At 40.0% G+C, this 22,946-nt stretch overlaps 3 protein-coding genes across 5 annotated transcripts in view; 1 reads left to right on the top strand and 2 right to left on the bottom strand.

Moving 5' to 3' along the window:
- Nucleotides 1–548: 548 nt before the first annotated feature.
- Nucleotides 549–7,453, bottom strand: LOC5516059 (TATA-box-binding protein 2). The gene is made up of 7 exons (XM_001636116.3): nucleotides 7,259–7,453; nucleotides 4,555–4,712; nucleotides 3,973–4,152; nucleotides 3,739–3,802; nucleotides 3,437–3,540; nucleotides 1,548–1,642; nucleotides 549–934 (listed from the first exon to the last, which is right to left on the bottom strand). Exons 1-7 carry the CDS (start codon nucleotides 7,304–7,306, stop codon nucleotides 858–860), a joined length of 726 nt encoding a protein of 241 aa, XP_001636166.2. The 5' UTR covers nucleotides 7,307–7,453; the 3' UTR covers nucleotides 549–857.
- A 610-nt stretch (nucleotides 7,454–8,063) lies between these two features.
- LOC5516060 (mucin-like protein) lies at nucleotides 8,064–9,904 on the bottom strand. Its single transcript, XM_032385755.2, has one exon. It carries the CDS (start codon nucleotides 9,491–9,493, stop codon nucleotides 8,810–8,812), a length of 684 nt encoding a protein of 227 aa, XP_032241646.2. The 5' UTR covers nucleotides 9,494–9,904; the 3' UTR covers nucleotides 8,064–8,809.
- A 75-nt stretch (nucleotides 9,905–9,979) lies between these two features.
- Nucleotides 9,980–22,946, top strand: part of LOC5516063 — a 23,715-nt gene continuing 10,748 nt past the window's right edge. The window contains exons 1-20 of one of the 3 annotated variants that reach the window (XM_048730788.1): nucleotides 9,980–10,315; nucleotides 11,018–11,242; nucleotides 11,633–11,775; nucleotides 12,467–12,662; nucleotides 13,054–13,146; nucleotides 13,390–13,494; nucleotides 15,428–15,530; nucleotides 15,965–16,007; nucleotides 16,232–16,463; nucleotides 17,082–17,130; nucleotides 17,291–17,415; nucleotides 18,995–19,099; nucleotides 19,359–19,507; nucleotides 19,974–20,052; nucleotides 20,272–20,414; nucleotides 20,564–20,723; nucleotides 21,675–21,718; nucleotides 21,871–21,931; nucleotides 22,186–22,240; nucleotides 22,723–22,832. In XM_048730788.1, the coding sequence (XP_048586745.1) occupies nucleotides 10,121–10,315; nucleotides 11,018–11,242; nucleotides 11,633–11,775; nucleotides 12,467–12,662; nucleotides 13,054–13,146; nucleotides 13,390–13,494; nucleotides 15,428–15,530; nucleotides 15,965–16,007; nucleotides 16,232–16,463; nucleotides 17,082–17,130; nucleotides 17,291–17,415; nucleotides 18,995–19,099; nucleotides 19,359–19,507; nucleotides 19,974–20,052; nucleotides 20,272–20,414; nucleotides 20,564–20,723; nucleotides 21,675–21,718; nucleotides 21,871–21,931; nucleotides 22,186–22,240; nucleotides 22,723–22,832 (2,415 nt within the window). In that variant the 5' untranslated portion in view covers nucleotides 9,980–10,120. Of the gene's footprint in view, nucleotides 10,316–11,017; nucleotides 11,243–11,632; nucleotides 11,776–12,466; nucleotides 12,663–13,053; nucleotides 13,147–13,389; nucleotides 13,495–15,427; nucleotides 15,531–15,964; nucleotides 16,008–16,231; nucleotides 16,464–17,081; nucleotides 17,131–17,290; nucleotides 17,416–18,994; nucleotides 19,100–19,352; nucleotides 19,508–19,973; nucleotides 20,053–20,271; nucleotides 20,415–20,563; nucleotides 20,724–21,674; nucleotides 21,719–21,870; nucleotides 21,932–22,185; nucleotides 22,241–22,722; nucleotides 22,833–22,946 lie in introns of all 3 variants that reach the window. The other 2 variants (XM_048730787.1, XM_048730789.1) reach the window with 2 other exon arrangements.

Genomic DNA, 22,946 nt, shown 5'->3' with positions numbered 1-22,946 from the left:
ATTAAAACGTTTTGTTAATATCTTAAATATAGAACATAAGCTCTTTATAAATATTATATAGCGGATACCATGAAAAAAGTGTATATAAGGTGTACACAGGTTTGCAATGTATAGATAAAACGTGTCTTAGTACCCCTCCCCCACACGGTATCTTTACCCCCCTCCCCCTCCCCCCCTTTCGGGATAATAAATGAACTATCCCTAGGCTCTTACGGGGTTGTGACCAAACGGCTATGAGAGTTTGAACTCTCGTCGATTCACATGGACTCTCACCTCCTTTTTGATGGGGGTTAACTGCAGGGGATTGTCCGTTACCGAGGTGGTAACTGCAGGGGATTGTCCGTTACCGAGGTGGTAACTGCAGGGGATTGTCCGTTACCGAGGTGGTAACTGCAGGGGATTGTCCGTTACCGAGGTGGTAACTGCAGGGGATTGTCCGTTACCGAGGTGGTAACTGCAGGGGATTGTCCGTTACCGAGGTGGTAACTGCAGGGGATTGTCCGTTACCGAGGTGGTAACTGCATTTTAAAACAAGAGGCAGCATCATGTGGAGGGAAGGATGGATTTGTCTAAACTTTATTGCTTTGGGAAAAGAATACTACAAAATATACAGTGACGTCAATAATAATAATCTAAGTCTGAAGTTATTACTTGAACCTTATATGTAGCAAGGGGAATATATTACAAAGCATATCAAATACTTATGGTACAGACAGAGGATTTGCCTTCATATTAGTATTACTTCACATTGCAAAAATGTACAAAAATACTAGGCCTTCATCGCAGCCGGAAATACAGTAGTAGATTAGTCCCAGGCGAGAGTTGGGCATATAGAGAATTTGGAAAATTATCAACTGCTATGTTTTCCTGAATGTCTTCAATATCGGATAAATATTATCAAATGCTTCATAGATCTCTTGGCGAACTTTGGCTCCTGAAACAGAAACAAAAAAAGGAAAAGACGTGTCAAGAAAATAATACAAATTACATAAACCTTTCTGGCAAAAAATTCATGTTTTTCTATAGCATGTTAGGATTTCTGTGACAACACGCGTGTTCAGAGCAGCCACTCCTCTGGTTTTCTTTATATTCTAAAATACAATGGTTTAATTGCAAGAATATTTAATCGAAAATATATCATTTACTAGCTTGAATTACCCAATGGAAATGCAAGATTTGTGCGACAGGAGCATGCAATGGCGGGCACCATAGGCTAACATGGTTATAAGAGCTAAAAGCAAAGCCTCACAGTACAAGCACCTCACACTATCAATATCAGTCGCATACCCAGGATTGGACGAGTGGGGGAGGGGGGGGGGGGGCGCAGTCATAGGTATCATATGAAAAAAGCATAGTATTTAAGATTCCTTAATAAGAAATGACCAACTTTTTGGCCTGCAATGGGGGTGCGTGGGCACCCTGTGCACCCCCCTGTGTACGCGTCTAAATACACCCCATACCAAGCATGGATTGTAACTAAAAGCACTTCCCCATAGAAGCACTTCCTCAAAGTACAGAAACTTCCCTTGTTTGTCACAGCGTCCCACCTGTTAGTACGACTTTGCCAGAGACAAAGATGAGAAGCACGATCCTGGGTTTGACCATACGGTAGATGAGCCCTGGAAATAGCTCAGGTTCATAACTAGAATAAACAGCAATATATAGGTAAAAACAGCAATATATAGGTAAACATGTTGTACACTTTGTAATAAACAAACCATTGCCCTAACCTTTTATAAATTGGCTCTTTAAGACTACCAACCATGGGACAGCATTGATAACTTGACATGAAAACAACCTTGAGATCCGACCATGTACAAGCGCCAGGCCCCCTAGTCTAATGTAGTAATTATGTTGCTGATGCCACCGGCAATTCAGCTACCTTATTCTGCTTAATTTTCGCGCGTAATTAAAGTCGCGTTTTTCGCGATTTCATAAAATTCGTTAACTTAAAGACTCGGGAAAAATCAAGACCGTGAACGTTACTTTTTAATGGATTAGAAAAAAATCATTGACGGTTCTATAAGATCTTTTAGTGAGGACATGTGAAATACTTGATAATGACTCGAGAGAACAAGAGCACTTCTCCATATTACTGTAAGGAACACTGTAAGACAGTGTGTAGGTTTTCCCATATTACTGTAAGGAACACTGTAAGACAGTGTGTAGGTTTTTCCATATTACTGTAAGGAACACTGTAAGACAGTGTGTAGGTTTTCCCATATTACTGTAAGGAACACTGTAAGACAGTGTGTAGGTTTTCCCATATTACTGTAAGGAACACTGTAAGACAGTGTGTAGGTTTTCCCATATTACTGTAAGGAACACTGTAAGACAGTGTGTAGGTTTTCCCATATTACTGTAAGGAACACTGTAAGACAGTGTGTAGGTTTTCCCATATTACTGTAAGGAACACTGTAAGACAGTGTGTAGGTTTTCCCATATTACTGTAAGGAACACTGTAAGACAGTGTGTAGGTTTTCCCATATTACTGTAAGGAACACTGTAAGACAGTGTGTAGGTTTTTTACATATAACTGTAAGGAACACTGTAAGACAGTGTGTAGGTTTTCCCATATTACTGTAAGGAACACTGTAAGACAGTGTGTAGGTTTTCCCATATTACTGTAAGGAACACTGTAAGACAGTGTGTAGGTTTTCCCATATTACTGTAAGGAACACTGTAAGACAGTGTGTAGGTTTTCCCATATTACTGTAAGGAACACTGTAAGACAGTGTGTAGGTTTTCCCATATTACTGTAAGGAACACTGTAAGACAGTGTGTAGGTTTTCCCATATTACTGTAAGGAACACTGTAAGACAGTGTGTAGGTTTTCCCATATTACTGTAAGGAACACTGTAAGACAGTGTGTAGGTTTTTTACATATAACTGTAAGGAACACTGTAAGACAGTGTGTAGGTTTTCCCATATTACTGTAAGGAACACTGTAAGACAGTGTGTAGGTTTTCCCATATTACTGTAAGGAACACTGTAAGACAGTGTGTAGGTTTTCCCATATTACTGTAAGGAACACTGTAAGACAGTGTGTAGGTTTTCCCATATTACTGTAAGGAAAACTGTAAGACAGTGTGTAGGTTTTCCCATATTACTGTAAAGAACACTGTAAGACAGTGTGTAGGTTTTCCCATATTACTGTAAAACAGTGTGTTGGAGTTGTTTTAATTATATTGGTCTTGTTTCAGTAGTCGGTAAAGGTCATTTTATTGTAAAAACAGAAAAAAAAGTCACTTGAGCCTCAAGTTCGCAAAATAAAGTCCCCTGCAAACACAATTCTTCTCAGCAATCGCGAAATTAAAGAATCGCATACTGTGCAGAGAAAATGTTTGCGAAATTTCAGATGCGCGAAAATAAAGAAGAATAAGGTACAAGAGTTGGGAATAAACTAAAGATTGACTGAATGAAACTTATAACTCACCTTGAGAACTGTCCATGTGCAAGCACAAGCCCCTCTAGCCTGATGGGAAACTTGACGTCACAGCTTCCAACCATATTCTGGATCTTGAATTCTGTAAACTTAGCCTGAAAATAGCAGCATAAAAAAACACAATTACTAAATTATGTAGCGTTTGAGAGGAAAACTCTCTGGGAGTTTGGAATGATTTTGAAGCCAACTAAATTGTTGTCTTAGATGTTTTAGATGTATGGCTGCATAATAGAGAAAAGGGGAGGGGGGGAGCGAAAGAATGTACCACATACACTGAGAACTGCACTACTTACTGGAAATCCCAGCTTTTGTACGACTCTGGCATACTTCCTTGCTGCCAGTTTGGATTGCTCTTCACTACAAGATAGTCAATACAAATAATAGAAAAGTATATTGACATATGAGCTACATATCTCCAGCTTTCTTTGGATGCTTTTAATGGGTCTATACAACTAAAACATTCGATGCTATCCTATGCTGTATAGTGTAAACATTAGATGTATGTCTTCAGATTTCTTTGTACTTACCTCTTTGCTCCTGTGCAAACCATCTTGCCTGAGCTGAAGATGAGAGCTGTCGTCCTGGGTTCCCTGATACGCATGATAACAGCTGCAAACCGCTTGGGATTATACTCTGCATTACGGGCCTGTAATGCTATCTTCTTTAAGTCCAGTTTACAACCAAGATTGACAGTGGAGACTATATTCCTGAAAAGTCATCACAAAACCCATTGAGTGATCCAAGTTCCATAACACTTGCCCATAATATTGCCCCCTTGCCACAGTATTCACCATTTAATCAATCCTAAGCAAAAGATAGCAAAGAGTTCTTCCCAAAATTTCACAATTTGGTTCTCAATCTTTTCTGCTAAAAAGAGGTTCCATCCTTACATAAGCACAATTAAGATATCAAGCAGTGTAAGGTTTTGAAGGTAAAGTTTTCACTTATCAGCATATGCTGCAAACACCAGTTGCTAATGCTTGTACACACACTAGAAAAAATAATGCTCATTGCCCATATCTTTTTGAAATTTGAAGTGTAATGTCTTTATTCATAACTATGCTGTGCCAAGGGTAGAAATTAGATCCATAGCTGAGAAAAGTACTCACTGTAATTGTGGTAGAATACCAGAAGGCTCGCCAGTCATAGGCGTCATGGGTGTTAATGGCGGCATGGGACTGGGCGTGGGAGGGTAAGGGGTGAACCCCCCAGGCAAGCTAGTGGTAGTAGACATCCCAGGACTTGGAGAAATCAAGCTGCTGTGATGCTAAACAACAAGTTTGGAGCATTACGCAAAAGACTACATAGAATAGAATCACTACAGAGCATTACGCAAAAGACTACATAGAATAGAATCACTACAGACAAGATGTACAGTACAATAACTAGGTTGTCTGTATTGGTATGGAATCAAGGGAATAAATCAAAATCTGGCTAGAATGGTATGTTTTATGTCTCTCAGTAGTATCCTGTTAGTCCTTCGTCAGAGCAAAATAGACTAAAGCCAAATGAGGGGGGTTGTATTTATTGATAGCAAACACTGCATGCTCCATGTTATTATGTTCAAACTAGATCAAATCCCTTAGCGTAATATTGTCAGATCAAGATATCTCACGTACAGTACAATAACCAGTTCGTAGCAGTCCTAGTTATGTGTTCAACATTTGTTTTATCTTTTTGAATATTGTAGATTTGAACAATCCAAAATTACTTATTTCATCCAATGGTTTGTTCAGAAAGTATCATTATTTCAAAGTGATTTTCATAATTGTTGCTAAAATGAACGGCGTTTACTGCTCAGTGAACTGACCCGCGTCACTAAAGTCAGATGAAAACAATACCTCCTTTAACAAAAATGTCCTAATTTTTATACAAATGCTTAGAAGAAAGAATGTCTGTTAATGTGTATGTTTTTTTTTTCTGACTTGATGCAATTTTTTCGATTTACATTGCTTTTTGCCGGAGGACGTGGGAATAGTTCCGTATCACCCTGCGCCCATAATGTGTTTTTGGTTTGACTGCAGATATAAAGCTGCGAAAAGAATTGATTTGTTTATCCCGTTCTCAATTAATCATTTTAATCCCAGTAATGTTAATTCTAAACGGTTAATTTTTATTATGTGGGCCTTTTATTTTAGTCATTCAGCTGAATAAAGAACTTCATTGTAAAGACAACCTCCTTTATATTGTTAGCGCTTGATAAAATATTATTCTATATTAAAATAATTACTGGAACTGTAATTGATATATCAATATGCTAGAAGGATGATTAAATAAAACGGCCAAGATTAACCATAGTTAAATCATTAGCTGGCTAACTTACAAAGGGATTGTTATTGCAGAACTCTCAAAAGAATGACAACAACGCATTGGCGGCCATAGCATTCATATTTTGTTCTTGTAAATAAAAGCGGCTTTTTGTTGAGCTCTCGTGCACGAAAATTATCAAAATAAATCACCCAATTCTAGACTAACCTTACCCTCTACATTTTTGCATTTTGTCTATTTTACCGTTTCAGTATATGTGTGGGTTGTGGCATTTATTTTGGTAAAATTCTATCAGAACGTTTTGTTTCTTGCAATATGGATTTGTTAGCGACACGTGAGTGAAAGCCTATTGACGACTGTTGGTTTGTTTACCTGCTGCATTGTGAACTTAAAATCATTTTTATACATTAATTTTAAGCAAAAAGGAAGGGATGTGATATGTTCTTCAGTAAATATGTTTTTTTTGATTCTCAAATGAAAAAACCCTTACCAGACAACAGAATTTTGAGTGATATGGAACTATGCCCGCTGCTACGGAACTACTCCCACTATGTGCAAACAGAAAATACCATATAAATCAATAAAAATTGAACATGTGTAGTCTTTTCTGTGCATATTATATGCACATTTAAATAAATTTGTAGTTGTCTTAGAAAAAATCATGAGCATTGGGCCCTCCGCAAAAAAGATAGAGCAATTTTAATATGAAGTGTTATGGAACAGGTCATCGTACTGTAGAGTTTTACCTGTGATTCAATCTCAAAATGGTCAAATTGAGTTTCCACTTATTTTTAGTCATATGCACGTTTTTCATTTCCGAATTACAACTGGTTTTTTGCTTATGGAAGCCATTCCGCAGTTATGAAAGCTATTGGATAGCTAGCCAATGAGAGAGCGCCAAGAAGTGACAGGCATTAGGAAAGCAGACCACAGATAAATACAAACATACTCACTAAATCAACAACACAAAGATAAGAAAGCAGACAACAGATAAATACAAACATACTCGCTAAATCAACAACACAAAGATAAGAAACAGGGCGGATGGGAAAAATGTTAAAGTTATTATTGATGTCCACCAAAACACAGTCGGGACTGAAGGCACAGGGTACACATGTGACTGAAAATGAGTGTAATCTGGTTTGAGTAGTTCATGACAAGTTTTACATCGTTAACTGCTAGAGTTATCACCCTTCTAGCAAAATATTTTAAGTATAGATCTTTCATGCGAAGACACCATATCTTGCATTTTTAAAAAGAAGTTTATACTTTGCTGATAACTATACTATATTTTCTCGTGTTAAATTGTTTCTCAAGAGGAATGAGGCAACATTTTATCTCAGTACAATTAAGAACATAAAAACCTAAGAAATGATGGTGTTATTTCGATATTTTTTATTCCTAACAAAACTCAAATGAAAAGAAAAGACAATGGGTCTCTTTATTCAGTCTATTGAAAGCCAAAAAATTAATAATGTTCTGCTAAAAAGTCATTGATATTTAGCCTGCCATTCCATTATGAACAACATTGACGCTCGAACTAACCTGCACCACATTTGAACTTCTGAAGCGGTTTTCATCCTCGTGCTCCATTGCTGGCGCCTAGGACTCACGAGGAAGGTTCCTCGTTGAGTAGCGCAGCTAGAATTCACCTTTTTCTTCTTATTTTCTACTGATTTTTGTTTCAAACGATGTACGGCATACGGCAAATAGAATCTGAAATAAATGCCGCGAAATGCATGCTGGGTTATCACGAGCCCGCGATCCAAGGGAACGCCACAGTGAGCCCACGCAAGAGAAATAGAGATAAGAATATAGAGTTTCTGACAGTCGAAAAAATCAAAAGAAAATTTTAGTACAGTCTTTTTTAGGTGAATTATAATTATTATGATATATCAATAACAACACAAAATCTCAGGATAGTCTTTTCATAATTCAAAAAATGGCTAAACCTTTTTCTTCTTACATTCCAGCAAATATTGCTAGGGTGACTACTACTTGTTCAATAGCTAAGGCTTTGCAACCTGACAGGTAGCAATGTGTTTTTACATTCAAATAGCTGAAAATGACCTTTTTTGCACTTTCTTGTTATAAATACCATAATTGCTTGAATAAGCCTGTCTCTCTAATAATTGCCTTGCCGAAGAGGATAAATATGAACTGAACTGAACTGCATGAACATATTTAGTCTCGGTGCTTGAGCGCCGCCTAGTATGACAAGTCCAGAACTACTGCAAGGAAGACTAGAACATATTGCTTTTATAGAATCCAATGAAGAAGGGGAATGATGTTAAAAGCCAACGAAATGTTAGGAGGCAACAGAAACGGTACACCACCCGCCACAACAATATCACTGAAAATTTGTTTTATTATGGTTCTGGGAGGATTTTTACTCCCTGTATGATATAAACTGCTTATATCTGTAAATAACCTCCCCACTCCCCCCTCCCCCCCCCCCCCCCCCCCACAATATGCCTAACATCCATATCACGAAATTTGCAATGGAATCTGCAATCCCATCTAAAAGATTTGCTAAATCCTTGTAAAACTCTGATGTGTGAAGAGTTAAGTCTGAAGTTTTTTTTTAATATGATGACATACAAATCTTAATCTGCTTTACTCATCGTGATATAGAAAATATGACAGGGATAAAAACTTTTGCTTAGAATTTCTAAGAATCCTAATTGATGCTTTTTGTACCCAATTAGCTAATTTGCTGTAGCAAGCAATTCCATGTATCAGCGTGTGGCAAAGTGCATGGCGAAATGTGCAAAAACGAATATGAATGATAACTAATGCCATATGAGGATAATTATTTGTTTCTTTTTTCAAATAACTGTTATTTTTATAGTTATTGAAAAATAGGTACCCACTGAAGAGTACTGGCTTTGAAAGATAAAGGCTTTTTTCAGTTTGCATCCCGAGGGGTAGGGACATTTGACTGCAGTTTTGTCCCGTAGGGGTGGGGGCTTTTCTTAGTTTTGTACAGGGTCAAAGTCTAATACCCCACCCTTTCCGGGACCATGAGGGTGGGGGTTTCAATTGACTAGTGCATAAGGTGATAAACTTTTTTAAGTTATATTTTCTCACAGACGCTTACACAGCTGTCGCAGTCAAGTTTGTTGGTGCATCTTGTGATGTCGTAGATGGTTTTGTTGTTGTTTTCTGAGTTGTAGGGCATGGTATAATGCAAGAGTGAGTTTCAGCCACAGGTCCCGAACATGGTCTACCCCCAAATGCAGGTGTTGGCTTGGTACACGTCCGTGTTCTGACTTTTTTACCCTCCCCACAGTAACCATCATCCAGGGTACAGTTACTGAACACACTCCATTCCGAGAAGCCACCGTTAACAGGACAAGGATGTGTGTTGCAGGCCTTTGTCTCTTCCATAGCCCCAGCACAGTCTTTACCACCGAACAGAGGCGAAGGGTTGGTGCATGTTCTCACCCTCTTTTGCACACCTCTTCCACAAGACTTATCACAATTACCAAACTCGCTCCATTCAGACAGCCCTCCATCTATTGGACAGTGTGCCTCCTTGCATTTTCGTGTGATCACATTGGCTCCAGTGCAGCGTTTACCAAAGGGCCCTGGGGTGGGGCTATTGCATTTACGAATTTTCCCCTGTAGTCCTTCACCGCACGTTCTAGTGCACACGCTCCACTCGCTCCAAGCCGAGAAGCCGCCTGGCGTCGACTGTGATTGCATAAATACCAGTGCAGCCACAACAAATCCCGCCATTGCAATAGAAAGGATGATTAGCCGTTTTACGAGCGGCATTCTAAGGTGAGGCAGCCGATTTCTAACACAGAAATCGGGAAAAAACAATCGGAGAATTGTTTGGCTTTTAGCTAAACATCACACGCAGCTGTGAAGACTGATAAAGATGTGTTTATGAAGCGTGATCGGCCATAAAACAACGAGTAAACCTTCGCGCCCAACTGTTGAGTCAAGGGTGAAATCTGAGACGCATTTAGAAGCACGGTAAGTGCTCGGATGTTTCTCGGATACATCTCGTGTAACACTCGGTAAAGACTCGTAAAAACGGCACTATTAGTACGTCTTTCGTCTAATAAAGCATGGTACATAGATGAACATCTATTATTGTACATGTGTAATGTTAGGATGCGATTATTATTTAATTCATACGACAAAAGGGAACTTTTCAATCTACTAACTTGACACTTCCGGTTAACACGAGTATTCCTCGGGCAACATGAGATCGAGGCTATGATACGAGACTTCCTGTTTTTCCGGGAATCTCCCGTAAGACACCAAGAAACTAAAGACTTTCCCCGTGAAAGGAAGCTCTATAACTACGGAAGGTCCATAACTACTGTGTCACGTTGTATGAAGTCCCATACCACAACGGTTTCTAGATGTGTTGAGTTCTTTGTCATCTAAAGCATGCCTTCTTGGGATATGAACTCTTTGATTCAAAGATTTCGACGACCCACGCGCTATGCCCGTTGCGAACAAAATGACGGAATGGTTGCAGTGCCAGAGACTTTCTCCTTGAATCGGCGACATAAAGGTCGTGTGATTGTTTTTACCAATGCAGACCCGTCCGAAGTCTGCCTTGAGCCAGGACAAACTGCAAGGGTAATGTTGAAATGTATAAACACAAGTTTGGTGTGCTAATTGTTTTAGTCTTGATAGTTGACCGGTCAATGCAGTTATATACAATGCGATGAACGTAATTTAACGATGGTTGCATTGTGCTTATAAGTATAAAAACACATACAACCTTAGAACGTTGCGAGCAAGTAAGTATGCATTTAGTATTTATGCTACCTGCGACCAATAATAATGTAGGTACCTACTCTATTTGAAGCTAAGAATTTTGTTAAAGGAAGTCAAGAGACTTGCAAATTTTATTCAGCAATTTCTTGGAAAGAGCAGGCCAATTTTGTAAATTAAGCTATTTCTTGGAAGTCAGAACCTAACATATGTTCTTAGTAGTTGCAAATGCTAATCAGTTTACCTGAGTTCAGTCATCTCTTTTATTTAAAAACTCTGGCTTTACTAGAGGAAATCTTCCCACTTGACCCTGTGCTTAGCTATGGCCCTTTAGTTATTAGAGTGATTCAGATCTACAAAGTTTGCAAGAGGATCCTGCCTTGCCCAGTTTTGATTGCGTGTACACGCTTATTTTGCCGGCATCCCATCCTGAAGAGGGCATGTAAAGCATGAAACGCAGTCCTGAACAGGACAAGACGCGAACTTGCGCGTGGCAGCATCCTCTTGTCGGTGTCATAGATCTCTGTTGCCCAACTTGTTGACTGCAACTTCTTCTTTGTGCAGGATATTTGTGCATTGGTTGCCAAAGAGGTTGGCATCTCTATCAAAACTCTAGAGCTTTTTGGTCTTGTACATGTATCAAAGGATCCCCAACCTGTCAACAGCCATAAGAAGTTGTTGGAGGAAGATTGTCAGAAGACATATGAATTCAGACTGATTTTTAAAGTCTGCACAGCTTCCCAGTTTTTAGAGTATGATGAGAACACGTTCAAGTATTATTTTCACCAGGTAGGGCTAGAAACCCAGTTAAAGTTCTTATAAACAGCCATGTGAGGAATTAGAAAAAGTGTAATGTAAGAGGAGATCACGTGCAAAAATAGACTACAATGTAATAATGCATTTGGCTTTGGAAATTTGTTTTCTGGTATCTAAAAATTGCCTGTATGTTGAGATATTTTTTTAATATTTTTGAAAATCAGTATATAGTAGGTGTATAGGGCCAAATTTGCTCCCTCCCTTGCAGTTCCACGTATCTTCAGTATCTCCAGAAACAAATTTCCTGGCACAATTATATCCGATCTAGAACTGAAATTGCTGAATTTTACTTTTTTTACTATATTTTAGATGAGGTTTGTCCTTTTTTGTTTTCAATTTTTCTCCTTTCTTCAATTATTGCAGCTCTTGGCAGATTTTAACAAAGGAAATAGTCCTGAGCCTCGGTACACAGAAGAAAATAAAAAATTCTATGTTATGCTGGCAATCATAGAAATTGTGCTTCAAGCACAAAAGAAAAATATCAGTCCATGGAAAATATTTGAAAGGTAAGTGTTAAATAGGAAAGTAATAAATCACATACCACTGAAAATAAAAAAGAGATCCAACTCATAAACTCTAGCTGCAAACAATTTCAAAATGACTAATGGGGTAACTATAAAGGAAATTAGGCATAAAAAATCATTACTGTAAATGATCTTATAAACACCCCCTATCTAAAGAACTCCTCCTATCTAATGAGTAAGCTTACAAGTTTGTATTGAACACCCCTCTCTAACAAATGCCCCCTCCTATAAAATGTCCCCTCCCCATTGCTCCCTCCCATCTTAAAAACAACATCGGAATTCTGGTTATGTAAATCAATCTGAGCTTCTACTTCTGAGCTTCTACTGGGCGAGACTTGCTCAGTGAGAAAGAAGAAATGCTTGCTATGCAACCTATAATTTAATGTTATCCTGACTAAAATTTTAAGCCCGATGCACTTGGTTTGTTTTATTAAGTTTAAAACAACCCCTTTTCTGATAAACACCTCCTATCTATTGAATGCCCCCTCGATTCAGCAACATTTAATAATGGCATTTTTTATATCATTTATGGTAGGTGTAAATAACTCACTATTAAATGCAAGTATGAATTTATCTAGTAATTCTGTTTTACGAGAAAATAATTATAGAATTAAAGAATTTGTTAGGAAAATTGTTAGCTATATAAACATCAATTGTGATTTTTATTTTTTAGGAAAATAAAGCAAGATCTTTTAATCTGGAAAGGATATTTCAAAGACTACAATAAGCAAGAAATAAAGAAATACCTGAAGGAAGGAAATAAACTTGACAGTTATAACAGACTCTCAGAACTTGACCTGATGAAGAACTTTATGCATGTACTTGAACAGTCTGAAGAATTCTTCATTCACAAGTTTGTTGTGTACAAAGTAAGATGCACTGGTGTTACAACTTTCTGCACTGGTGTTACCTGAAAATTGCACTGCTCTCAGCCAATCAGAATTGAAAAATTTGTGCACGTATGTAATTATACATGAAACAACCATTAGGCCAGGGCAGTGCGAGAACAGGAGACAACTGCATAATTCAAGAAGAACACTTTACACTTCAACATTTTTTTTTCTTGAAGCAAATCAAGAGTGTTCCAATCTTGAGTTTACTTTCTTTCATGCATTTTGAAAGATCTTAGCTTCACCAGGCCACTAGAGATACATTAGGCTGTCCTGACATTTCAGGCAGGTTACTGGGCAACAGAAAGCCAATCCTAAGTATTCAAGATGTAGTGTTTTACTAGCAACATAAATCTTTTTTCACATTTAGAACTATCCAAGAGCTGGGTCTACTAAGATAATACAAAGATGTTTCGAGTTGCATATAAGTGCCCAGGAAGGCATCCAGCTAAAAGATGACAATGTGAGTTAATAATCTGAAATAGTTATTAAAATGGTTGTTATAATTGAGCGATTCACCAAAAAAGACCCATAGATCCTGGCAAAAGATTCTCCCCTCCTTCCCCCCCCAAAGAGGCCGGGCTGGATTGGAAATTCTGGAAGGTGGGAGGACCCAACAATATTCCTTTCAAGGGGAAGGGAATGATGGGCAAATTTTTTTCCAGGAATTACACATTCTTATCTTATTATTTCCATGGTCATACAGGGCGTGACGCAAGATGTGGTCAAGTGCTTCAGTGAACTGCTCTCTCTGGATGTGAACATCTCGGAGAATGAAGTGCTCATTTCTCGCAAAGAGGAGGGACCAGAGGTATGGACAAGGTGTCCTATTTTCTTGATTCTAAGATATATAATTGTTTTCTTGCAAAAGAAAGAAAGCAAAATATCAAAACCATAACTAAAGTTTGATACTCGATAATAAAATATTTAAATGGAGATCACATTCTTTTCTGCTTTGATGTGGAAATGCCAAGAAAACGTTTATGACCGGGGGATGGGGGGGGGGGGGGGGGGGGGGGGACTCTCCAGAAGAGTAGACAGGGGTGATTTTCACATCATTTAGGGTATAAAATTTCGACCACCTGCCATCCCTTAGGGGGTGTTGAAGTATTATTTTGCCATCTCTTAGGGTATAACATTAGACGAATTGCTATTCTTACCGAGATGATTAACGCTTTTTCTGATTCTGTTATCACTTAGGGTATAAAATTCGACCAATTGCTATTCCTAAGGGGGTGTTCAACGTTTTTTTCACGATTCTGACATCTTTTAGGATTTAAAATTCCTTCGACCACACCAAGAGAGCATAAGATAAGAGAGGGACACTTTGGTATTACCCGCGCGCCATGTCGCGTCCGAATCCGGATATTTTTAGTAACCACCACCCCACCACTGCGCGTGAGGATTTGCTACTTTTATTTTGTCCTACTCCCCCGTGGGTTGCGTGTTGTTGTTTTGCCAACTCGATAGGAATGAAAAGAGATCACGTAAAATAACTCGGAAGAAGAAAACAGGTCTAACTTAAGTTACCAAGATTGGCAAATATACTCACAGAAAGCTAAATCCCTGAATAGTTTGACTGTTTTGTTTGTCGGAGCGACGAAGTCAAATTAGAAAGAAAAACGAGAGATAAAATGGCTGTGATACTGCGTTTGATTCAAATCCCGACACCAGCTTGTATAATAACAACATAATAATATAACATATAATAATAACATCAAAGAAATACAGTAATATCTTTTTCTTTATTTCCACACTTTTACAAAAGCTCAGATACTTCAGCTTGCTAGCTTTGATCATCACAAAAATGCATTCCCTCGCTACAAGGATAGTTTTATGAAATGAATTTTTCTTGGATTCCTTCTCAATTCACAGGAATACTCACAAAAATCAATATTATATCTAATGTCTAACTTACAGATTTCGTTTGACCATTAGGAAGATAATGAATGTTGAGAAACCAGGAAGAAGCAGCAAGTTAGAGCAAAATCGGTGTTTGAAGCACGAGGTTTTCCGCTCTTGATTTTGAATGAAGTCTCGTTTTGGAAATCTTGCAATCCTCGAAGTACTACATCCCCTTAATAAACCGCAAGTGCCTGTATCCTTGATGCTAGAATGAAATTTTCGATGGTATTTGTGCAAATAGGGTGTTTTTTTCGGTTTCAAGTCACAAAATAGCGGCAAACAACAAGATGTAAATGCCAAAGCGCGGGGGTAGGGTGAGTAAAAATGCTCACGCGCAGTGGTGGGGTGGTGGTTACTAAAAATAGCCGGATTCGGACGCGACATGGCGCGCGGGTTATACCAAAGTGTCCCTCTCTTATCTTATGCTCTCTTGACCACACCCAATTTGATATCTCTTAGGGGTAAGAATTTCTGTTAACCAAGCCCAAAGTGCCCTCCCTTAGGCTTAAAATCAATTTACTGACGATCATCCCCGTCCAATTTTTATAGTAGCCCCCCCCCCCCCCCCCCCCCCCAGGCGTTTATGTTATATATTCTACAAATGACAGGACAAACGGTGTAGGAAAAAAACGCATGTACCTATTTATTGGGAACAACTTTAACAATACAATGTACAAAATAGAGTCAAAAACCGACTTCACGTGCAAATTCACCATGCACCATGTTAGTTGCAAACTAACAATGAAAGGAGAAGAAAATGGGACGTTATGTGAGCGTCAATTGAATAACTAATCAATTAACTAGTTTCTGAATACTTTTTTATTTTCGTCATGCTGAAGAGAATACAGACAAGAACCCTAGTTGAGGCCCAAGCCATTGTCACACTGGTAGAGGGTTATTACCGCTTGATGGTTAATCGTTACATAAAACTCTCTGACATAGGTATGTGTACAGTCTGTACTTTACTTTACCCTCGTCTTTCAGTCACACGTGCGCCTTGCGGTTTTTTTTTGTTTCCGAGTCGCGACTGGTTTTTGGTGACGGAAGCCATTTCGCAGTTACGGTGGTCGTTAGGCTGCTAACCAATGAGAGAGCGCCGAGAAGCACCAGGCGTCAAGAAAGCAGACAAGGGACACGTGCGCACTAAAACACCCCTCTGTAACAGACCCGGCGAAACCTAGATTTTCGCCGTGTTTTTTTTGGGGGGATCTCGCCGGATTTGAAATTTCCACTTGGTCGGCTACTCTTTATTTACCGTCCGTCACTCAACTTACTCGTCTGGTAAAGCCTGGTTTCCATATGGTCGTAACAGTCGTAAGGGTAGTCAAACTGGCAAACCCCCTTTTCATGTTACATTTTGTTATTCCTTTCCCCAGAATTTCGCTTGAGTTCTGTTCCGCGTATCTTTGGTTCAATAATGTAAGTAACAAGGATAGATAGTAACAACGATAGTTATAAATATGCTTCAAATTATCAAAACACATGGTGAAAAATACTTGCTGTCGCATAGCATCAGCATTAGTTTTTTTTGGAAGCCGTCTGTAGAGCTATTCAAAAATATGTTCTTTGTTTGTGCATATTTCGGGTAAAGCACGCATATTTCGGTTTAAGTTACGCTAACTTCTATATTTTTTTAATGTTAGACGAAAAAAAGCAGTGTCATTTCTACAGAAGGCTGGAGGGGAAGATGGCACATTCCTGTTGCGACAGAGTAACAAAAAATTCGACGAATATGTGCTATCGATATTGAGCAACAACGACGACAAGCACTACGAGATCACTGCCTCCGAAGGAAAGTATTTTCTGAAGAGAACCAATGACCAGAAAAGCTTTCCTGACATCGAAGCGTTGGTCAAGTATTATAGGGAAACCCAGGTAATCACTACTGATAACAGTGTTGAAACTCATATGTTACAAGCTCGGAAATTACAAAGGTTTAAAATAAAATTCTTGATAGCCAAAAATCAAACCCGGGAAAAAGAGCTATATGCTTAGAAAGCCCAAAGGTACCACCACATAAGAACCTGAGGCGAGAGCTCTCGAGGGCCGTGACTGGTCAAGACCAACTATTTAAACCCCTATGGTTTTAGTTTTATACAGGCTGACAAAAAAAATGAAAAAAGGTATTTGGACGGATAAAATAACAATATTATAAAAAATAATAATAAAGAATACGTTTTTGAAATATAAATTGATCATACAGTCATGTTTCGTCTTTGGTATACATAACAATGTCCATGACTTTAAAGCTGACTATCAAAGTCATCCGTTTTAAAACTGTATGCCATCATATTATTTTTATCATTTAGCTCTTCAATTCATGGCGTTATTATTTGTTAAATTTGATGTTATGCGATTAATCAAGCATCTAAAAGCAGTTTTATTGAAAGACGCTGATTAATTTAACCAACCTTATTCATGAACGCAAAAGCTAGATTTTTAGGCGTGCACATTATATAAAAAATATTAATCTGAAAGCATTCCCCTTTTTAGAATGGCCTACCCGTGTGCTTGGGCAGGAGGTGTTTTCCACCTACAGAAGGTCGGTACATATATAATAACAGTTGTTTCTTATTAGAGAGATTATCTTTCAACGTATCTCTTTCAAAGCCTCACAGAAGTGTTTTCCCGTTTGAGTCTGTTTTATTTGCCTTCGGAGGAGGTACCTTTTTTTCTGTTAATTTTTTTTTGTTTTTACTCAGGTTATGAAGCAATGTTCGACTTCCACCCTATCGTACCAATAACAAACCGACCTCAGGATATAAGTGACTATCGGTTTGAAGTTGTCGACAGGAACCAGTTACACATCAAATGCACCCTTGGCACGGTGGGTCACACATCACACGCACCCTTGACACAGTGGGTCACACATCACACGCACCCTTGACACGGTGGGTCACACGCACCCTTGACACGGTGGGTCACACATCACACGCACCCTTGACACAGTGGATCACACGCACCCTTGACACGGTGGGTCACACATCACACGCACCCTTGACACGGCGGGTTACACATCACACGCACCCTTGACACGTTGGGTCACACGCACCCTTGACACGGTGGGTCACACGTCACTCACACCCTTGACACGGTGGGTCACACATCACACGCACCCTTGACACGGTGGGTCACACATCACACGCACCCTTGACACGGTGGGTCACACATCACACGCACCCTTGACACGGTGGGTCACACATCACACGCACCCTTGACACGACAGGCTACACATCTCACGCACCCTTGACACGGCGGGTTACACATCACACGCACCCTTGACACGGTGGTACACACATCACACGCACCCTTGACACGGTGGGTCACACATCACACGCACCCTTGACACGGTGGGTCACACATCACACGCACCCTTGACACGGTGGGTCACACATCACACGCACCCTTGACACAACGGGTTACACATCACACGCACCCTTGACACGGCGGGTTACACATCACACGCACCCTTGACACGGTGGGTCACACGCACCCTTGACACGGTGGGTCACACGTCGCTCACACCCTTGACACGGTGGGTCACACATCACACGCACCCTTGACACGGTGGGTCACACATCACACGCACCCTTGACACGGTGGGTCACACATCACACGCACCCTTGACACGGTGGGTCACACATCACACGCACCCTTGACACGGTGGGTCACACATCACACGCACCCTCGACACGACAGGTTACACATCACACGCACCCTTGACACGGCGGGTTACACATCACACGCACCCTTGACACGGTGGGCCACACGCACCCTTGACACGGTGGGTCACACGTCACTCACACCCTTGACACGGTGGGTCACACATCACACGCACCCTTGACACGGTGGGTCACACATCACACGCACCCTTGACACGGTGGGTCACACATCACACGCACCCTTGACACGGTGGGTCACACATCACACGCACCCTTGACACGGTGGGTCACACATCACACGCACCCTTGACACGGTGGGTCACACATCACACGCACCCTTGACACGGTGGGTCACACATCACACGCACCCTTGACACGGTCGGTCACACCCTTGACACAGTGGGCTACACATCACACGCACCCTTGACACGGTGGATTAAACAAAAACGCACCCTTGACACTGTGAGTTACTCATCAGACGCACCCTTGTGCGGTTAGCTTGTAATGAGCATTGTAGTTGTAATTTTAACGTTCTCATAGAGAATACATTTATACATAATAAAACAATTCGGGGATTAAATCTTTTTAACTAGTTCTTATGTAATAGACATCGGCACAACCGTGGTACAACCCTCTTAAGTCCCTTGACTAAGCGATCAAGATGGTATTCCTCCGACAACTTCACGCATTATTGTGGATTCCTGATGACACTGTGTGTTCGTTGTACTATATTTGGGTTTACAGGGTGGAGAGTTTGGCAACGTGAAGCATGGGGAGTGGATGGTTCCAGACGCCGAACAAGCCAGCGAGATTATCACCAGATGCTTTGAAAAGAAAGTACTTGGCAGTGTAAGTAACAAAAAGTAAATACGCGGGTACCCAGGGTTGGCTGAGAGGGAGTGCAAATAGCCGCGAAGGGTTTACTCGAGTTTCACTCGCCTTGACTTGAGTCGTCAAGGACACGTTTCTTTATAAAACTGATCTAAAAAAGGAAACAGCAGTCGGCATTACGGGCCTGTGTACACATTGTACCAAGTTTGTCACTCCTCAGCTCCATAATGGCTGTTAAATGGGCCAATAATGCACCTTGTTTGCTTTCAAGATGCAGGAATTTTGCAAGGCAGCTGAAAAACTTGTGGAACTGCGACACCAAAACGTTGCACGACTACATGGGATCGCTGTATTAGAGAAGTCATATGCCTTGATAGCGGAATATGTCCCGCTTGGTCCATTGGACAGTTATCTTTCACAGAGATGGTGAGAGCACACTGACTTTTTGTGTTTTTATATTCTCTTGCTTCATTTCATTTTATTTTACTTGACTATATTACATATGGCAACCTCCAAAGAAAATGAAACCCTAAGAAACTGAAGAAACAGTCACTTCACATGTCTTTCACTGCAACTCCACATTTAAGCAGACTGTACAGACATCCTAGGTACATCATAACAGACAACCACTCTTACATCTTACTCCTGCACATCCTAACATACAACCACTCTCACATCTCACTACTGTACACCATAACAGACAACCACTCTCACATCTCACTCCTGTACATCATAACAAACACTCACATCTCACTCCTGTACATCCTAACATACAACCACTTTCACATCTCACTCCTGTACCCTAACAGACAATTTCTTACACATCCGCTAGTTTCCAAATATGCCACTATAATCGTACTTTTTTTCAACAAAAAATGTTTTCTTGTTGCAGTGATAGTGGCTTATTAAAGTATAATGTGGTGTCATTCGCTCTCCAGTTGACAGAAGGAATGATATATCTCGAGACAAAGGTATTTTACTTGAAAAAATAACCTTTGTAAGTGTAGTCATTTGAACAACAAGTACCCTCTGACAATGAAGATAAGAAATATTTAATTAACATAATTTTCTAAGTAGGATACGTTTATTAAACATGTAAGATTATGTTTAACAGTGTAATCTGTTCACGCATTTGGACTTTCCCAACCATTTGTCTCCCGCGGATTAAAACCACAGTGGATTATTCGCAGGGCATAGTCCATGGGCGACTTGCTGCACATAACGTGCTTGTTGCAGCCGATGAATGTCTGAAGATCACAGATGTTGGACTAAGGGATCTTGCTAGCCGCGGAGGAGTATTTCTTCCTGATAGACCACATCAAAAGCTGAACAGGTCAGTTGTAGACATAATTTAACCAGATTAGTATTACTTCAAGGCGTGAATACAGTGCTAGTAGCCGATGCATTATAACCTCAATTTAATAGCACCAGGTTGTTAGTATTTATTGTTGTGTATCCTCACGTGATCTCAATGTGTTTCAGTCACTGCTGGTACGCCCTTGAGATTTTACCAGACCCCCACCGAAGTGAATTCACCCACAAGAGTGATGTTTGGTCACTTGGTGTTTCCATTTGGGAGATGTTCACATTGAGAAGGCCATTTCATCCAATGAATAGCTTGGACCCTTTGAGTTGTAAACAGGTGCAGTACGAGATTATGGTTTTATTATATGGTTAGATATTTGTATCAAATCTTGTGCAGGATTCAGATAGAGAACTTGTCTGTACAGGAAGTTATTTGTTGTCAGGAATGGGATGTAAGGAGTCTTGTATGGGAGTGATAGTGGTTGATTCCTAGGATGTACAGAAGTGAGATGTGAGAGTGGTCGTATGTTAGGATGTACAGGAGTGAAATGTGAGAGTGGCTGTATGTTAGGATGTACAGGAGTAAGATGTGACAGTGGCTGTATGTTAGGATGTACAGAAGTAAGATGTGAGAGTGGCTGTTAGGATGTACAGGAGTAAGATGTGGTGGTCTGTTAGGATGTACAGGAGTGAGATGTGAGATTGGCTGTATGTTAGGATGTACAGGAGTAAGACGTTAGAGTGGCTGTATGTTAGGATGTACAGGAGTAAGATGTGAGAGTGGCTGTATGTGAGGATGTACAGGGGTGAGATGTGAGAATGGCTGTATGTTAGGATGTACAGAAGTGAGATGTGAAAGTGGCTGTATGTTAGGATGTACAGGAGTAAGATGTTAGAGTGGCTGTATGTTAGGATGTACAGGAGTGAGATGTGAGAGTGGCTGTATGTTAGGATGTACAGAAGATGTGAGAGTGGCTGTATGTTAGGATGTACAAAAGTAAGATGTGAGAGTGGCTGTATGTTAGGATGTACAGGAATGAGATGTGAGAGTGGCTGTATGTTAGGATGTACAGAAGTGAGATGTGAGAGTGGCTGTATGTTTTATGTACAGGACAGGTTGTCTCTAACGATTTACAAGAATCATATGTAAGAATTATTGTCTTTTAGGATGTGTGATATGATGAACTGTTGCTTTTTAATAAATGTAAGGCTGGGGGATTCCTGTGGGACTTTTGCTTGCGCAATAGATGTGCGCAGTAGCAATAGTGGTACCTTTTATTTTTTTTAGATCCTGCTGAGGTATAGCAAAGGCCTTCATCTTAACGTGGACAGGTAGATCACATAATAAAGATACTTCCTTTCCCCTTTTTCATTTTAATCAAATGACCCTCCAAAACCTGATAATGTACTTTCGCAATTGCCATAATCACATGTTTTAAATATGGGTTTGCTGTTATTGACACGATGGACCATCATCTCCTTAGACCTAGCATCCCTAAGGAAGTCTCGGAGATAATCAAGCATTGTTGGGACCATTGTGAGGAGGTGAGTAGCGTCCGCTGACCTAGATGTTATCAATATCAATAGCGCACGCCGTTCGTCGACGTTATGGCATAAAGCCGTTGTACTCTCATATCTTTTAGACCTACTGCCTTTTATTTTTAAGACACTGGTTTTCTGTAGTAAAATAAAGTAATCTCTTATTTTAGTTATGACCTTGCAAAGCCTTATGCCAATAAACTCTTTGTCTAAGTTAAGTCTGTGATAAGCTACAGATATTTTCATAATTTTTTTTATAGAGACGTATCTCCTTTTCGGATATCTACAATCGTCTTCATGAGGCGGCAAGTAAATGTAAGTTTACAAAGCTATAGTTCGGGTAAAGAGTGTAATTGAAAAAGAGGAAGTTGGTTCGAGGGTCGTGCAAACTGCGCCAACATTTTCATCGAAAAACTGTTCATCTTAAGGTACCATTTATACACCTTATCGCGTAGTGCTGCACGATGCGAAGTGCTGTTGACACTTACCCTAGGCATCCCCTCTATGCAAAGCACGACTATTTTTGCTCGCACAAGACCATTCGTAGCTATTCCCGGCTGCTAACGCTATTTAAACCTAGCTGTTGTTTTGCTGTTGGCAGACATACCTATTCTTTTATTCTTTTATTCCTTTATTATTTTATTCTTTTATTCTTTTAAACAAATATAATCACCAAGTAAGAGCGGTAGTGAAGTGAATTTGTCGGCCTATTGATGCAGATATTTGCAATCTTTTGAATTTAATATGTGTCAGATTCTGTCCCTAACATGAACTTATGTCGTAACTTCATGTCTCAGTCCAAGGTGACGCGAGTACGATTCACCGGAGTCTAGAACCGGAAGACTGGGAACAGGAGCTCATGAAGAGACAGAATAAACCCCCAGCATCGGCACAGTTACAAAACATGGTCAGTCACACAACACGCTCATTCCACAACACGGTCAGTCACACAACACGGTCAGTCACAAAGCACAGTCAGTCACACAACATGTTCAGTCACACAACACGGTTAGTCACACAA

The sequence above is a fragment of the Nematostella vectensis genome, chromosome 7 (genome assembly GCF_932526225.1).
Source record: "Nematostella vectensis chromosome 7, jaNemVect1.1, whole genome shotgun sequence".
NCBI lineage: Eukaryota > Metazoa > Cnidaria > Anthozoa > Actiniaria > Edwardsiidae > Nematostella > Nematostella vectensis.
This window is presented reverse-complemented; position numbering and strand designations above follow the sequence as displayed.

Excerpts from the sequence above, each read along its gene's own strand:
- LOC5516060 (XM_032385755.2), bottom strand. The coding sequence starts at position 9,493 with ATGCCGCTCGTAAAACGGCTAATCATCCTTTCTATTGCAATGGCGGGA.
- LOC5516059 (XM_001636116.3), bottom strand. The coding sequence starts at position 7,306 with ATGGAGCACGAGGATGAAAACCGCTTCAGAAGTTCAAATGTGGTGCAG. Across the intron at positions 4,713-7,258 it reads GAAGTTCAAATGTGGTGCAG|CATCACAGCAGCTTGATTTC; the intron begins GTTAGTTCGAGC and ends CTTGTTGTTTAG. Across the intron at positions 4,153-4,554 it reads GGTATTCTACCACAATTACA|GAATATAGTCTCCACTGTCA; the intron begins GTGAGTACTTTT and ends ATGACTTTTCAG.